Source organism: Ostrea edulis, chromosome 2 (genome assembly GCF_947568905.1).
Source record: "Ostrea edulis chromosome 2, xbOstEdul1.1, whole genome shotgun sequence".
NCBI classification, from domain to species: Eukaryota; Metazoa; Mollusca; class Bivalvia; order Ostreida; family Ostreidae; genus Ostrea; species Ostrea edulis.
The window spans coordinates 48,315,221-48,333,860 of record NC_079165.1 but is presented as its reverse complement, the minus strand read 5'-3'; the positions used below and the strand labels follow the sequence as shown (position 1 = coordinate 48,333,860).

Here is an 18,640-nt window from a genome sequence, read left to right as displayed (position 1 = left end):
AGTATGATGATTAAATGACACGAATCTTTAATAAGATCACACAATTAGAATGTAACTACGTATTATTAAGAGTTGAAGATTTCACTTATAGGAACATCCATATCTAAACCTAGTATCAACAAATATCATATCAGTTAAACAATACTAAATATTCTGAACAAAATGAAATCAATTTGTCAATGGTAATACATTTATGTAGCATAGTGATTCAATATCTGAAACATAAACTTCTGGTAATTCAACTAATTTCATTCTTTCATCTTCCCCAATAATTACTTGAAATCATCTGAATTCTAAAAAAAACAACCCAGTTTTCAAAATTCCATAACAAGCATGATCACAAAAGTTCTATTTTATCAAATTTTCTGATCTTTATTAACTATGTTGACATTGATCTTATCTCCAGACCAATTATCTATTCAAATAATTACTGCTCCCCACTGTCAACAAGGTAGGTTGTTCTGCTATTTAAACCTCTTGCTTTCATTGAACAATAAATAAGATCAATGTCAGGTAGACCTTCTACACCTGCTAAGAACCCCTAATCAGTTCCTGGGATACTACACATTGTACTAAAGGAATTTTTTTATCTGCCTTTACAATCACCAGATCACAGTAATCCCAAAAATCAGATTAATGTGGTAACTTAATCAGGAATCTTTTTTATGGCCACTTCACTTCTGTCTGGCTAGTGCTAGTCCAAAATGTGAGCATGAACAAGTGAAGATAAGTGATCAATTTCACAAATCCCATAAAGAATACAAAATTAAGAGAAAGACAAGCATGGACCCCTGGACACAACCTGAGGTGGGATCAGGTGCCTAGGAATATTAGCATCCCCTGTTAACTGGTCACACCTCCTTGGCCCTCTATCCCAATCAGGCAAACAGAGCAATCCATAGTAAAAAGCAGCATGCAAAGAACAAGCTAACAATTGGTATGAAACATGTCAGACAGTATTTGACCCAATGATAGCTTGTATTTGCAAATTAAATCATAATAACGACAACAAAATTAGCAAAATGCTGACTTTAAATAAATTGTTGAAACCCCTGTAACATCAACATATTTGTCAGGAGCCTGCTGGTGATAATGGAATATTGATACACAAATATGGGAAGTTGATAATGGAGAAGCTGAAAACATCATGTTTGTCATAGTGTAGTTAGTCCCATCACATTCACGTTATTTCCTTGTGGACAGGTCAGATTTCACACACTATGTCCCATCACATTCACGTTATTTCCTTGTGGACAGGTCAGATTTCCCACACTATGTCCCATCACATTCACGTTATTTCCTTGTGGACTGGTCAGATTTCCCACACTATGTCCCATCACATTCACGTTATTTCCTTGTGGACTGGTCAGATTTCCCACACTATGTCCCATCACATTCACGTTATTTCCTTGTGGACAGGTCAGATTTCCCACTACTATGTCCCATCACATTCACATTATTTCCTTGTGGACAGGTCAGATTTCCCACTACTATGTCCCATCACATTCACATTATTTCCTTGTGGACAGGTCAGATTTCCCACACTATGTCCCATCACATTCACGTTATTTCCTTGTGGACAAGTCAGATTTCCCCCACTATGTCCCATCACATTCACGTTATTTCCTTGTGGACAAGTCAGATTTCCCACTACTATGTCCCATCACATTCACATTATTTCCTTGTGGACAGGTCAGATTTCCCACACTATGTCCCATCACATTCACGTTATTTCCTTGTGGACAGGTCAGATTTCCCACACTATGTTGTCATTACACCCATATGGAAATGCAGTACCTAGCATCTTAAGACAGCTGAATTAACTGGCAACATTGGAAAAATACTGCGTTTGTGATTGTCTACTATTACAGTGAAAGCATTTGATGTCACAATGAAAAGGACAGGTTTGATTCAGCATGGACCACCGTGAAAACATTGGATTGAAATTGTAGTTTTAGAAATAAATCTCATCCACTTGCAATTACATGTATCACAACATGTAATGGATTTCTATTTTGTTAGCCTATTATTCATATCAAGAAATCATAATACTTATATAATCATTATATTTGGAATGACTTATTATCCTTTTACTTCATATCTATATTGTAATTTCTTGTGTGTATTTAATATGTGGACTTTACCTTGTACCTTAAAGGAGAAGGCTAATATAGGCATTGCCTGCTGCCTAATCCTTATTATGTTATTCATAATAAAATACTGTTTCAATAAAAAAAAAATGTAATGGATATTAATACTTTGAGAGACCATCCTGTTTTTACCATCAATTTACATCACTGGAATCTTTAGATTAAAATTTCATTTTGCTAACTGAATTGTAATCAATTATAAGCCTTCAATGCAGTACATGTCAATTAAAAGCACAAAAAAATGCTTTTCAACAAAAACTCCATCTAGATAAGGTGGTGCACCAATCTTAAGGATGAATGAGACACTGAGATTTTTGTAGCAAGTTTCAAAATTAGTAAGGTTTACCCCAAGGATGCATTTAAGTTTATGAATTTCTTCAAACAGTAAACACGAAGAGAGATTTAAACTCGCCACCCAGAGATTTAAAAAGAAGTTAAGGTTAATTTTATTATTATTATTTAAGTACTTCACATAACAAGGTGTCCTATACCATCTAATTACAATACATAGCAAAAGCAGGTGAAGAAAGGTAGATAATGGTCCAACATCTAATCACAATACATAGCAAAAGCAGGTGAAGAAAGGTAGATAATGGTCCAACTTCCCTTAAAAATATACCGGTATTAATCAATTCATCAAATTGTATGCTGTAAAAACAACAGAAAATAATTGATAAATGGATTTCTGTTCATTGAAAATTATCTATGAAAAGTAAACGGCACAAACATTATCCAATAATGATCTCAAAAACCTCAAATAGATTTATTTTTTTATTTTTGTGAAATGACATACAATCATTCTTTACGAGTGTTATGGTATTCAAATATATGTCTTAAAATTTACTAAACGTATTTAATGATCATCAATGCATTTCTGAAGATATCACCTTTGCGACACCGGCCATTACATGTATATATTGGTTATAATACATATAATTGCAAAGTGGATTGAAATTGACTTCAAGAACTACAATTTCAGGGTTTTCACGGTCCTCAATGCTGAATTGTACCTGCCCTTTTTATTTGTGACATTAAATGTTTTGACTGCAACAGATGACAGTCACAAATGCTGTATATTTCTAATCTTGCCAGTTAATGTTCTGTGGTCTTAATCCAGTAATCTTCTTGCTGTCTATGAAATGGGGTACTTTAAAGTTTGATTGTTAGTGTGAATTTAGGTAAAACAAGAGATGTTTGTAAAACACATATGCCCCCCATGGTGCAAAATTGAAAAGGGTTATACATCATTTAATTGATAGTAGTATCATCAATTCAAAATATTGAGCAGACAATATCTTCCTATGTCAAGAGTGAATTGACCATGTGACCTAAATATCAATATGGGTCATCTACTCCTTATGCTGTACCAGTGTACCAAGTTTGGTGTCAATCAACCATATAATTCTTAAAATATAGGAGACAATATATTACTATGTCCAGTTCAACAATTGACAATCAATATGGGTCATCTTCTCCTGAAGATGTACCAGTGTACTAAGTTTGATGTCCGTCAAGCAAAAGAGTTATCAAGATATTGAGTGGACAGTATATTACTATGTTCAGTTTGACCTTTGACCATGTGACCTCAAAATCAATAGGAGTCATCTCCTCCTGAATATACACCACTGTACTAAGTTTGATGTCTGTCAAGCAAAGGGTTCTCAAGATATTGAGCGGACAGTATATTCCAATGTCCAGGTTGACCCTTGACCTTTGACCATGTGACCTCAAAATCAATAGGGGTCATCTTCTCCTGAAGATGTACCAGTGTACCAAGTTTGATGTCTGTCAAGCAAAGGGTTCTCAAGATATTAAGCGGACATTATATTCCTATGTCCAGAGTAGATTGACCCTTGACTTTTGACCATGTGACCTCAAAATCAAGAGGGGTCATCTTCTCCTGAAGACGTACCAGTGTACCAAGTTTGATGTCTGTCAAGCAAAGGGTTCTCAAGATATTGAGCGGACAGTATATTCTAATGTCCTGTTTGACCCTTGACCTTTGACCATGTGACCTCAAAATCAATAGGGGTTATCTTCTCCTGAAGATGTACTGGTGTACCAAGTTTGATGTCTGTCAAGCAAAGGGTTCTCAAGATATTGAGCGGACAGTATATTCCTATGCCCAGTTTGACCCTTGACCTTTGGACCTCAAAATCAATAGGAGTCATCTACTCCTTAGGATGTACCAGTGTGCTAAGTTTGATGTTTTTCAAGCAAAGGGTTCTCAAGATATTGAGCGAACGTTATATTCCTATGTCCAGAGTAGATTGGCCCTTGACCTTTGACCTGAAAAACAATAGGGGTCCTCTTCTACTCATAACCAACCCACATATGAAATATCATTATTATCAAGTGAAAGGTTCTCAAGATATTGAGCGGACAACAAAACAATATGCCCCCTCTTTTTCAAAGGGGGGGGGGGGGGGGATAAATATGACCTATAGAATCATGTGCACTGCACAATTCAATGAAATATACTGCTAGTATGCACTTATTTTGTTTGTGAAATAAACACAAAAATTAACAAATTTGAATACAGCAACACACATATCTGTGTTTCAAGTTTCTTTCTTCCTCAAAGGATGATCAATGATTTTATTTCATTTATCATTCCTTAGACTATGAAACATCCAAGTAAAATTTGAAAAGAAAAACAATGCTGAATGATTCTCAATATCTGATCAAATTCATCATATCACAATGAGTAACAAGAGGCCCATGGGCCACATCGCTCACCTGAGTCACCTTGGCCCATATCTGAAGACTTTCCATATATATTTGCATGTAAAACCTTGGTCCCTATTATGGCCCAAACTACAATCTACACTATGTCAGAAAGCTTTCATGTAAATGTCAACTTCTTTGGCCCAATGGTTCTTGAGAAGAAGATTTTTAAAGCTTTTTCCTATATTTGTATGTAAAACTTTGACCCCCCCCCCCCCACTTGTGGCCCCATCCTACCCCCCAGGGGCCATAATTTGAACAAAGTTGAATCTGCACTATGTCAGAAAGTTTTCTTGTAAATATCAGCTTTTCTGACTCAGTGGTTATTGAGAAAACGATTTTAACTATATATTTGTTTTTAACTATATATTTGTGTGTAAAACTTTGATCCCCCTTGTGGCCCCATCCTACCCCCGGGGGCCATGATCTGACCAAACTTGAATCTGCACTATGTCAGAAAGTTTTCATGTAAAAATCAGCTTTTCTGGCTTAGTGGTTCTTGAGAAGAAGATTTTTTAAAGTTTTTCCCTCTATATTTGTATGTAAAACTTTGATCCCCCCTTGTGGCCCCATCCTACCACCGGGGGCCATGATTTGAACAAACGTGAATCTGCAATATGTCAGGAAGCTTTCAGGTAAATTTCAGTTCTTCTGGCCCAGTGGTTCTTGAGAAGAAGATTTTTAAATGACCCCACCCTATTTTTGCATTTTGTGATTATCTCCCCTTTGAAAGGGACATGGCCCTTCATTTGAACAAACTTGAATCCCCTACACCTAAGGATGCTTTTTGGCGAGTTTGGTTGAAATTGGCCCGGTGGTTCATGAGAAGAAGATGAAAATGTGAAAAGTTTACAGACAGACGGACGCCAGACAAAATGTGATCAGAAAAGCTCACTTGAGCTAAAAATCACTAAAACGCATCAAAGATGCGTATGGCCGAGTTGCAGTTTGGAAAATTATGCACGCTTGCATTCACGAAGTAAAAACATGCACGTATTTAATATAGTTTATAAGTATGAAGCTTTGAATGGCCGCAATAGGTATTTAGTGTGATAATGACCTTGACCTTTGGATTTCAAAAGCAACATGAATCTTTAATGTCATCAGGATTTGAAGTCTGATAAACATGCACCAGCAAGTACATGTATAAAAGTTAGAGGCAAGCTCAAATCTACAGTATATAGTGAAAAAGAGACCTTGACCTTAAAATAAATAGGAACCTTCCTCTTTTGGATGTGATCATGTTATGTAAGTTTCACAAATATGTCCCTAGTAAAATGAAAGTTAAGAGACCGGACAAGCTCAAATCTATGGCATTTAGTGACAAAGTGACCTTGACCTGTTGACCTCAAAATAAATAGGAACCTTCCTCTTTTGGATGTGATCATGTTATGTAAGTTTCACAAATATGCCCCTAGTAAAATGAAAGTTAAGAGACCGGACAAGCTCAAATCTATGGCATTTAGTGACAAAGTGACCTTGACCTGTTGACCTCAAAATAAATAGGAACCTTCCTCTTTGGGATGTGATCATGTTATGTAAGTCTCACAAAGATGCACCAAAAAGTATGAAAGTTAGAGACCAGACAAGCTAATTGTGTACGCGCCCGCCCGCCCGACTGGACGCCCATCCTTCGCCAATTTAAAAGCCGAGATTTGCTACGCAACTCGGCTAATAATAAAGATATGCAGGAAAAGCACATATAATCAGTTTAAAAAACAACCTGCTGCATATTTGCAGAACTGTGGAAATTTTTTTTCAGAAGCCTGTCAATCGGACAGACATGTTTATCTACTTTGCCTGTCCAAACAGATTTAAACCTGTCCGAATATTAAGACTTAAAATTAACATAATTCATAAAACTGAAGTAACACAAAGATCGCAGGTTTTAGAAGTTTATTATAACATGTCTTACATTAGTTTTCGAACTCAATTTCTAATTCTCTCACAACCGCTCTCACCATTCTTTCATTCTCAATAAAATCTTGCTCACACTCTGATTCACACTCACTCTCTTCATCATCCATTCTCTCACCTACTCTTATTCCATCCCTAACACTCTGTCTCTCATCTAATACTAATCACTTACCGGTGTAAAGAACAAGGTACCATTGTATATATAAAAATGCCCAAAATTTTTCTCTCTATAAAATGTGTCTGAAATTAACCTTTTAAAAAAGTAAAATATATGACAGGTATATTATATCAACAAAATCAGAATGATATTCCTAAATGGAGAGCATTATGACATCATGAATAAAACATTTCCCGCCTTTTTCTCAAAATAAGCCTGAAAACTGTCAAATATCATACAGATTATTGCTCAGGAAAAGAAGTGCGCATTTGTCGAGCAAAATGAAAATGATATATATTGTGTATTATTTTAAGATGAAAAACATGCTTGAATATGAATTTGCTCGACGCATGCGCTGTATGTTTTCTGAAAGGAAAACAACCTGAATTTGTGGATATTTTCAATGAAAATGGCATTTTTACAATTTCATGCCAACTTCAAGCTCTCGTCATATGACACAAATCATTTTGTTGATCAAATTGAGCGAATTTGGGGTTTGCTAATCTATTCCTTATTTGAATGCCAGGGTTTGAGCTCCAAGTGAAATCATCGATATTTTGGGCCAGATGACTTTAGAAACTATACCTACTTCTTTGATCGGCCACGACGCCATACTTTCGCGCGGTTTAGTTTGCCTGGTTCCCTGTCCCTACTATGCGTCGTTGTTAGTGAGCCTGGAAACCAGACAAAAGTTTCATTTGGAGATCCTCGAGTGGCTTCCACCTCACACATTGTATAGGCCTAAAGCATTGCGTAGTGAAGTCATCCGAGGATTACCGATGCATAAGAAACGACAACTCTGGATAAAGATTGACTGTTTACGGGGTGGTATTTTGTGTTTTTCTTAATGCGGGCGGTGCAAACAACATCGGTCATGCGGTCCGACATTTAACCAACTTATGTCGGTCACGGCCAAATTAAGCCGGTCTTGCCGGCATGACCGGCAGTTTTCCACAGCTCTGTATTTGTAATTAAAACTTTAATGCAACTCTATCAAACATAAACATAACAGTTAAATGACCCCATCCTATTTTTTGTCTTTTCCCAATTATCTTCCCATCCCTTTCACCTAAGGATACTCCTTGCCCAATTTGGTTGAAATTGGCCTGATTGTTCTGGAGAAAAAGATAAAATTGTGAAAAGTTTATACCACTAATAACACAGTTACACTGACAACACCGACAGACAATTAAGAGACAAGTTTTGATCAGAAAAGCTCACTTGAGCCTTTGGTTGAAATCTAAATAAGGAGGTGAATGGATCAGTCACTGTGGTTTTACTTCCTACTTACAGACAATTTCAATCAGTTCTGCAATCGCTACTCCATCCCTCATATCATTCCTGAGGTCCTCAATCTGCCGAACACCTGGCTTCTTCTTTAACTGTGAGTTTACCCATGCTACATAAGCATGCAACTGGTTCTGTAAAGAAATTTAAAATACTTCTAAAAGATCACGGTCAAGATTTCATTACTTTTTTTCTCAAATCAATGAGAAGAAAAGAATCTACTGGTACATGTACATTCAATTCAAAGTTTGAACTTCAAATTAGTAAGAATGAAAAGACTAATTTTCTTATCATTGATGTTGAAATGCTGGTACGACAATCTTATTAATATATACAGACTACCACACACTCATTTTCGTGGGGTCCTGGGTTGTAGAGAAATGAGCAGATTTGTGGGAAACTGATTTTGTGGTTGAGGAATTATTATTCGTGGATATCATTAATATTTCAGTATCCTCCTCCGACAATAGTCACTTTCTTCTTATTAAGAATTGAATTCTTTTAGTGGCCCTTCACTTAGCCCAAGGTTATGACTTGAACAAATCTAAATTCACAGTACATGTATAGGGGGGTGTGGGCTTACATTGTTGTTCCTATAGAAGACTAATTTTATGTAAAATTCATATTGTGTTGGACACACATATCAGCCCCATCCTTGTCCTACAATCCATGTTGGTTTGAAGTAACTTTTACTTTGTCCTCTCTGGAGTTGGAAATTGAGAAAACTGAACAAAAATCGATCAGAAAAACTTATCTATAAATATTCGTATGTTTCTATCTATTATGAACCCATCTGCTGATCATGTTTTTTAGGTTCTCAAAAAAGTCATTCATACAACATTGTGGTAAATAAATGTACCTAATAATTAATACCTGACATAAAGGTGGAAAGAAAAGTAAGATGTCATGCTCTTCATTCAGTTTCATGCAACTTGCTGACGTTTGTAACAGGCATGTCACATAAGTTCTCTTTACATAAAGAATACATACATTTTAGGATGGATTCTTGTCATCATTAAGACAAATTGGAATATTTACATCTCCAATGTTTTTGCCTTCCATACCTTTACCATTTGTAATGACAACCTCATGAATGTGAAGCAGTTGTAAACAACGTGCATATGAATCTTGTTTAATACAGCGTATCTATTTTAACAGCTGGGAATTCCACAAGAAATAAAAGGAAAAACACAAATTTCGTTTAAGAAAATAAATGATGATATGAACTGCAACACCCACCCTCTTGGGGCCATTGTAAACGCCCTATCCTTAATCTTTTCTTAAGGAAAACAATTCAGAAAATCATTTTCTATCTCTTATATGCTCCAATACCCTATTTTATTTTATGTAGATATGAAAAAGTCCATAAGAAATCTAAGCACAAGTATGACAAAATGATCAATGTACATAAATTTCAAATTATCAGCAGCAATTCAGACAACCTTATATCTTAATATTGAACGGGTAGTGTAGTGGTTAACGCACTCGCTTCTCACTGCTGCTACCCGAGTTTGATCCTCAGGACCAGCAGTGGTTGTATGTGAGAGGGTAATGTGATCACAAGGTCGGACACGTGGGTTTCTTCTGGGAACCCCGATTTCCTCCCACATCAATGACTCCTTTACACAAAGATGGAATCATTAATATAAGTTGTATGATTTATTGTTAATCATCGTAACATAAAGAACTAATGTTGATTAGTTCTGCTTTGCACATTCATATATTATGTTTACACCATTAGAAAAAATTTGTAATAAATCACTAAGAATATACAATGTATGCCTGCTCTATTGAAATTTTAGGAAGCTTTGGTATGGAAAAATTGTGACCTTAAGCTACCCTTGATACAAAAAAAAAAAGAACTATGACACCCAGTTTTCTGTGTGTCAGAAGACTATACACATTCTACAGTTGTTTCAGACAAAATATCATGTACATCTTAATGCATTCAATAAATATGAGAAGAATCCATCCTTAAGGTAGTTTTCCAAACTTCTTAGCCCAGTAGCAAACTGGAATAAATCAATTATAAATCTTTAGTTAAACCTCCACGTATAATCTAGTTAAATCTCAAACAGCTCTTTGTCACTTTTTCATCACAATTACTGCTCATACTAAAAGGATCTTTCCCCCATTTAACTTCACTTGCAAATTTATTTGAGTTCAAACAAGTTTTCCTTAGTTTTCAATTTACATGAATTCAAATTCAAAAACTTCAATCAAGTGAAAAAGCCCTATCTTTATCAATGATTAAGTTAAGGAATGGAACATTTTTAGATTTTGTTTGCCTAACCCAATAACAGCTTTACAATGAACAAGCCCATTGTAAATAGTCTAGCCACAAGTGGATTTAATTCTGACAGCGATATATCTCGCATAATATTCCCTTTGTAAAAGAAAATAAACAATTGTCGATAATACCATTCACAGGTACTATTCTTTGAATCATAAAAGCTTTGTCCATAGGCATTTAGCATTCTTTGGAAGGGAGACAACTATATCGCATAGAGAATAAATAATGGTGTGAACTTGTACAAATACAAAAGAAAAAAATAAAATTGACAAAGAACATGTATATAACAAGGGCCCTATTTATTCATATAATGAACATTCGTGCTTTAGCACCAATTCCAATAAAATTTAGTTCATTTGATCAAAATGACATTGAACCATAATTATGATATCATAAACATGTTTTGCAGCCATTTTTGGTTTTGACATAAAATGGATATTTTTCACTCAGTTTTTCTATCAAAAACATGGAGCACAGATTTTGACAAACTTTAGATTTATACTACAGATTTATATACTCAGAATACATATGTGATTGAACAACTTTGTGCAAAACTTAGCGTTTAAATCTATTATTAGTAAAATAAAAAAAGTCATGCCCCTTTTGACGCAATTTACTCCAAATGATTGTAAATATCAGAAATAAATTCTGTGAAACAGCATTGAACACACTCTCTTTTATGAGATAAAAGATCTCCTGATTCTTTAAAGCTTTAAGATTTAGAGTTTTACTAGGGCCCAGAAAGGCTAGTATTATTTAGTCCTTTAGGGATGTTTTAAGTAATTGTTTCACCACATTTTCACTTCTTTTGTTTTTGGTTTGTAAATCTGTAATGTTGATTCTGAAAGTTCTTCTTAATTGCAATATAATCTGATATCCTTAAAGAAATAATTGATGTTTTGTATCAATGTTCCTTTCATTATAAGCTGTGATCTTCCTTGACTGGATATACTCTCCCTATTAAGATGTAATGAAAGCCGAGTTTTTGATGCAGCTTCTGAGCAGTATACAGTAGAACGCATCGATCAGATCTTAGTCACATCTCTTACTATGAGTCATTCAAAAATACAAAATTAGTTGCCTCTGTAACAGTACATTCACTGTTACATAATCAGATATACATCATGAAAACTTCAGAAAGTAAAGGTTGAATCAATATACCAATCATTACTTTACAAATACCCTAATATATACTATCAGACATCAAATCATAGTGTTGAATGTAATACGATAGGGTTATTGAACTTAAATTGGTGAATATTGGACAATTTGGTTGTGAAAATTTAAAAATTTCCAATATTCACCAATACAAGTTCAAGAACTCCTATATTATATAGCTAAATGATATGAATGCATGTAATATCACATTTACACACCTTTTCAACGTTTATCTAACTGCATCGATCAATGCTAGTTAAGGCCAATTCAACTTAATTAGTAGATTATCATCCAGGGTCAGCAAAAAGTATGGGGCAGGTGGAAGGATTTTATTTTTTAATTTTTATTTTCTGAGAAAAATATCAAAGACAAACTAGTTTTTTTTCAACAGATCTGTATCATTTATCAATCTATGCTATTTTCATACACTTATTCCAGGTTAAGCTTTAATTTAAGGATATAACAGAAATATACATAACTTCTTCAAGATTTACGTCTGTAAGAACGCGAGAAATTAGAAACCCATATAGATCTATTTTCTTCCCTTGGCTTTTCACGTTCTTATACTGGAAATGTAAACAAGAAGTGTAAATACAGGAGTTGGACATGAAAATATTCCGGAAATCGGAAGTTTCACAAAATAAAAACATTCGGGGCGGGCCAATTTTTGAGGGGCGGGCGGGGATGATAATCTATCAATTAAGTTGAATTGGCCTAATAGATAAAATATCGAAACCAGCTACCCAGCTTACCAAAAGATAGCTGCTCCACCAACTTTGTTTAAAGCTCGAATACAAAAAAATGATAATTTGTATCCATAATGTTTCAGTGCAGATCCTATTATTTCATGAAGAGTTTGTGGTAGATAATGGCCCAGGTATTGCTTGCAAAACTTCTCTAGAATTTAGTTACATTTTATAGCTATGTAATAAAAGTATCTATTGAAATTTTATCTTTACATATCAAAGGTAACATCTAACAGCGTACAATCACATGTATCCATGCAAAAGGTATGAGATATATGTACATAGAACCAAAGTAGACATACAGCCAGACACAAGAACACAGACCAGTTCTCTCAGATGGTGATCAGCTATATAATACATACACTTACTTGCCACTCCTCCCATGATTTGGACCCCTCATCCTCAGGGGTTTTTGAGGGAGAGCTAGACTCCGACATCTTGTAAAATAAAGTCCAAAATCTAATATTAATGTCTGTTACAATTATTGAATTCAGAGAAAACCAGGTATACACGTACATACATGAATTGTGCAACGTCTGTTTCCATCAATTTGATCAAAACATCTACATGACATTGGGCGAGCAGAATTCCTGACTTACTAAATAATGATACTTTAACATCCCATAAAGTCACAAATCTGGCACGTTAAAGGTTTCTGTCGAAAATTGAATTTAAATGTCACTAGTCCTATATCACCACTCCTCATGAAATCTTTTGAAAATGAAACCCAAATTGTCACTTCGACATCAGATTTCTTGTCTATCCTTAGATTTCACTGAATTGAATTTAAAAGGTATGCAATTTCCCTTAATGTACATGAACCAGCTATTTAGTATTCAGTGCAATGAATGTACCATAAATTTGTCTGCTCTTGAGCCAACATACTTTTGGAAAATAACGTAAATATTTAAGAAAGGCAATATTAAGCTGAATTTACTTATCACATCTCTAACATCACACATATGCTTTAGAATCTTTTGTTGACTTTTAAAACTTACACACTAAAATCATGAATGTAAACTTGCAATTGTTTTGGAATTTTAATGCATGTCTGATAACATATTTTAAAATCTTTTATAAAGTAAATTTCTAAGTCAAACCTAGAACAACACTAGCAAAGAAGTGTATTGTTAAAAATGCAGTATTACCAACAAAACAATGATTTCCTCCCATCCAGCTATTTCCTTCCAGGAAGGAACATCTCGAGAAAAAGACAACAGCATGCTGTCGTCAATGCCAGGACAACGCATGCATAAAACCCACAAGAAACCACTGTATTTGTTTCACTATTAGGAATCACTTGAAACGACCTTTATATACCAAGGCAGTCCAATTCAAAATCTGTTTTGACATGGTGACCTCAACATTACTGAACAGGATTTCTGATCACACATCTTGCACATTTCTATGTGATTGCATGGTCATTGTCATATTCACGGGATACATTGGACAAAAGGTATATCATTCTTAATAACTTGTCAGTTGATAACTAGATACATCATTAATCAGCTGTTACACTCTTGTGCTCAGCATGCACATCATGATACGTTAAAGCCTGTAGTTTCAGCCTGACAACATTTGTTTTAAACTATTCAATTTAGGTATAATACAATACAATTTACAAAACATGCCATCATTATATTTTTTTAAAAACCTATTACAAAACAATACAATACTGCACATTCATTACCAGGTGAGTATCCATGTCCTAAGCAAGTTTCTAATCCAATTTAGTACATCTTAACTCTACATAGACCTCATGTCATAAAGCTCATACCAACACATTAACTCAATAGTATGACATTGTTCTGTAGTACACTGCAAGTGATAACCCTCCACTTAAGGATGTGTGAAATACGGAAGACCTACTATTCCTAACCTACACTTTATGGAACTGATCCTAATAATAAACACTACCATATTTGCCCCATTAAGTGCTCTCTTGAGCCATTTCAGTTGTGGTTCAGAATGATGTCTCTTCTAGTTAATAAGTTTACCACATACCAATTTCCTTTTTATGCCAAAACTAGGGTGTATGTTCTATGAAACACATGTTATGAGTAGTTGGACAGAAAAGAGGCAGAGAAAGTTTAAATAAAAAGAGATATTTTAAGGATACAAATGTCAATCGACATGCAGACAGCATGATAAACTTCATTTGCAGGAGCTAGAAGCACTCAGACAAATTGATGGACAGACAAAATTATTCTAGTAAAGTGCAAAATTAAGACTTATGTTACGTAACATTTGCTTAATATGTATTTCAAACAAGAAAATTAAACTTATCAACATATCAAGTATCAAAGACCTAAGTCAAAAGACAAAAAAAGTAAGGGTCCGGACAAAAAAATTGCTCCATAAGGTATATTATTTGACTTTTACATAAAAGGTTAAGGTCAACAAAAAATGACACACTACCCACTGTCTTATCATTGTACACCAACATACTAAATACATGTATCAAAGGCCTAGCTCAAGAAATTCTATTATTTGACCTTTACATAAAAGGTCAAGGTCAAAAGTAAGCAAAAATGACACACAATACACTGTCTTATCATGGTATACCCACATACCAAATATTAAAGGCCTAGCCCACAGGTTTTATTATTTGACCTTTATATAATAGGTCAAAGTCAAAGGTAATCAAAAATGACACATGAAACAGTCTTATCATGGTATACCCGCATACTAAATATCAGAGGCCTATGTCAAAAGACAAAAAAATAAAAATAAAAATACCAAAATCATTCTATTATCGACCATCACATGAAAGCTAGGTCAAAGGTCATCAAAAATGACACGTGACACACTGTCTTATCGTGGTATACCCACATACCAATGTATGTAATGGACAAATATAAAATATCCCAAAAATTCTAATGACCTTTTACATAAAAGGTCAAGGTCAAAGGTCATCAAAAATGGTATGCAACACACTTTCTTATCATGGTATACCTACATACAAATATGAAAGGCCCATGTCAAAAGACAAAAAAGTTATGGCCCAGACAAACTTTGTACGAGAACCGGAAGAAGAAGAAAAATTCACACTAAAACGATATGTACCCCTTTTGGAAAGGAGAGACACCTAGTTTATCTATGTTTGTAACTTTATTAAAATGAAGGTCGAGATTGGTATTCAATAAATCTGTAAATGTGACAGAAATATGCCACATATCTAAAACTACCATCGTCCTAAAGTTAGATTAGAGGTTAGTAAAAGCAAGAAGCTTATATTTTTAGATCTTCAAGTGAGGAATCAATGTCCCCTGACCAACCTGACATGTAAGCAGATGACCAAATTCCAAGGGTTTTACTTCAATTTCAGAGAATAAAGAAAACCGAAGAATTCAAAATGTTGATAATTTAAGTTCTGATGATTCATATGAGGAAAAAATTGTCATCTTCAGCCACCACTTATACTGGAGACTGACATGAATTTCCTGTGGTAAAATCTTACTAAGACGATGCCTGGGTCATGGCTTTACTTCAACATTTCCATCAGGAAGTCTGCTTAAATTGGTAGATAAATCAATTAGGTTTTCTTTTTATTAAAGTATAAGTGTTTTCTCAATTTCAATTAAATGTCAATGTTTTTCCAAAAGTGAATGACCCTGGCCTTTTAAATCAAAGGTTAAAAAATCCCTGCAGCCCTACTTCCTCTCTTGATAACAGAGCTATGTGAATCAAGCAAAGAATGCAGCCTCAAAGTGTCTACAAGCTTTTTCTATCAAGTCACTTAGTGACCTTGACCTTTGGACCCCAAATCAATAGGGTTATTCCTATTTTGATATTACAAATCTTGAGCAACAAAATTGCTACGCATAGCCATATGTCCCCCACCGCCGCAAAAAAAGTTGAAGCACAAAAGTTCCATAACTCCTTTAACATTTGTAGAATCAATATCAAAGTGTAATATGATCAACTACATATTGTGACTAACAATACTGCAAAATTTGAACAAAATCAGCATCCATACAGTGGTGTCCCAGGAGTTGCATCCACAAAGTGTTCCTATAGTGTAGCATGTACAAATTCAACAAAGTGTTCCTATAGTGTAGCATGTACAAATTCAACAAAGTGTTCCTATAGTGTAGCATGTACAAATTCAACAAAGTGTTCCTATAGTGTAGCATGTACAAATTCAACAAAGTGTTCCTATAGTGTAGCATGTACAAATTCAACAAAGTGTTCCTATAGTGTAGCATGTACAAATTCAACAAAGTGTTCCTATAGTGTAGCATGTACAAATTCAACAAAGTGTTCCTATAGTGTAGCATGTACAAATTCAACAAAGTGTTCCTATAGTGTAGCATGTACAAATTCAACAAAGTGTTCCTATAGTGTAGCATGTACAAATTCAAGTGTCCCATAACTCCTGTAATATTCGTTGAATCAAAATGGTGGTGCAATATGATCGACTACAGTTTGAACAAAATGTGTTGAGTGGATTCTAAGGAGTTGCGCCCACAAAGTGTTCCTATAGTGTAGCATGTACAAATTCAAGTGTCCCATAACTCCTGAAAAATTTGTTGAATCAAATTGGCGGTGCAATATGATCGACTACATATGGTGACTAACAATTCTACAAAATTTTAACAAAATCTGTTGTCAGAGCAGTTTCTGAGGAGTTGCATCCACAAAGTGTTCCTATAGTGTAGCATATACAAAGTCAACTGTCCCATAACTCCTGTAAAATTTGTCAAATCAAAATGGCGACAGAATTTGATCAACTAAATATGGTGACTGTAACAATCCTACAAAATTTGAACAAAATCCATCAAGCGGTTTCCGAGGAGTTGCTTCCACAAAGTTAAGTGTGATGGATGGACACTGCTATTTCTATGTTGCCTACAAGGTCTGGACAGACAGTTGGACAAAAAAACAGCCATAACATAATATATTTCACCTTTGACAGGCGTATAAAAATGAAAGTTATCATTTTAAATTATATTTACATTCTATTTTCAATTTCGTCAGAATTCCCAGCCCTAAAAATAGAAGTACTACATAATATGCACATTGTTCAAATCTGCATCAGCTTCATAGGGAAAAGGGTATCATTACAATTGGTAAAGATATTAGAGGCGTATGAATTCATATTCAAATCAAAGTAGTGATGCTCATGGAAATCATATTATCCTGAATGTGAAGTAGGCCAGTAAAAATAAAAATGAAAGAATGACATGAACTATGTTTTGTTGTTTCATTTGAAAATTTGTGGTAGGTACACCGTGTACAGTACCACATGCGGGGACCGTGATCGGTGTATATTTTTAAAAATCAAAGTGATCAATGCAATTTAAGGTACTGAAAATTCACCTTTCCAACCTTTGTGGAAATGGTTTTATTCAAATACACATGTACCTGTAAATAGGCGTTCATGCACTGAGAAATTTCAGAAAACTAATATTTTGTGTATGTATCGCAGTTAATCAATTTCCGCGATATCGGCTGCCATACAATATTAAAGTAGCGCATCATCATAACGTTGTGCTTGTCTTTGCTTGTAAACGAATTTGTGGAATTTAAAATCTAAATTATATATACTGGAATAAAGCACTAAGTGCGATATTCATTTCCAATGCAAAGTGTTACAAGTATGCTTTCTTAATTGACGGGCGAACAATGCTTAGGCCTGGTGTCATTTTTTTGTCGGCATACGTACCGAAAGTAAAATTATGGGTGCATTTCAATAAATGACGCGTTCACCCACTACTGTATGCAGAGTAAAACAAATGCAGACCTATCAACAAAAGCACCAATAAATTTGCTCCGCAATTGAAGCAACGATAAGTTTGCTCCGCGATTGAAGCAAAATGATGGTACTTGTAAATTGTATGGCGCGCAATGCGGAGTATTAAATTATGAAACGTAAAGTCAATTTAGAATGTTAATCCGATCGGGCCTATTTAAAATATAGCTTTTAAAAATGGAGTTGCTATAGTTTTGTCTTAACATATCTTACGGAACAATATGTGTTTGTTTTATTGGGATTTTGTTGTTGTTGTTTTTTTTTTATACGGATTCATTTTGAAAAAAGAAAACAAATATTCATGATGATATAAATATTCCTTAGCCAAAATGCAAGTTAATTAATCAATTCATAAATGAATAAATTCCTAAACTTTTAAGATTTAGTTCAAGCTGTATTGATTAAAAGATTTATTTATGTTAATAGTGTTGAGTACTAGATAACATTTTT

The 18,640-nt window shown here is 34.5% G+C and overlaps 1 protein-coding gene across 25 annotated transcripts in view; it reads right to left on the bottom strand.

The window, feature by feature from the left end:
• The window catches only part of LOC130051763 (dixin-like), a 65,741-nt gene that overhangs the window by 35,793 nt on the left and 11,308 nt on the right, over positions 1-18,640 (bottom strand). For 5 of the 25 annotated variants that reach the window (XM_056154367.1, XM_056154360.1, XM_056154363.1 and 2 more), the window contains exons 2-3: positions 12,798-12,872; positions 8,243-8,372 (exon numbers count right to left, since the gene is read on the bottom strand). In XM_056154367.1, coding sequence (XP_056010342.1) covers positions 8,243-8,372; positions 12,798-12,872 — 205 coding nt within the window. Of the gene's footprint in view, positions 1-8,242; positions 8,373-12,797; positions 12,873-12,951; positions 13,197-13,583; positions 16,081-18,640 lie in introns of those variants that run through there. The other 20 variants (XM_056154366.1, XM_056154365.1, XM_056154386.1 and 17 more) reach the window with 12 other exon arrangements.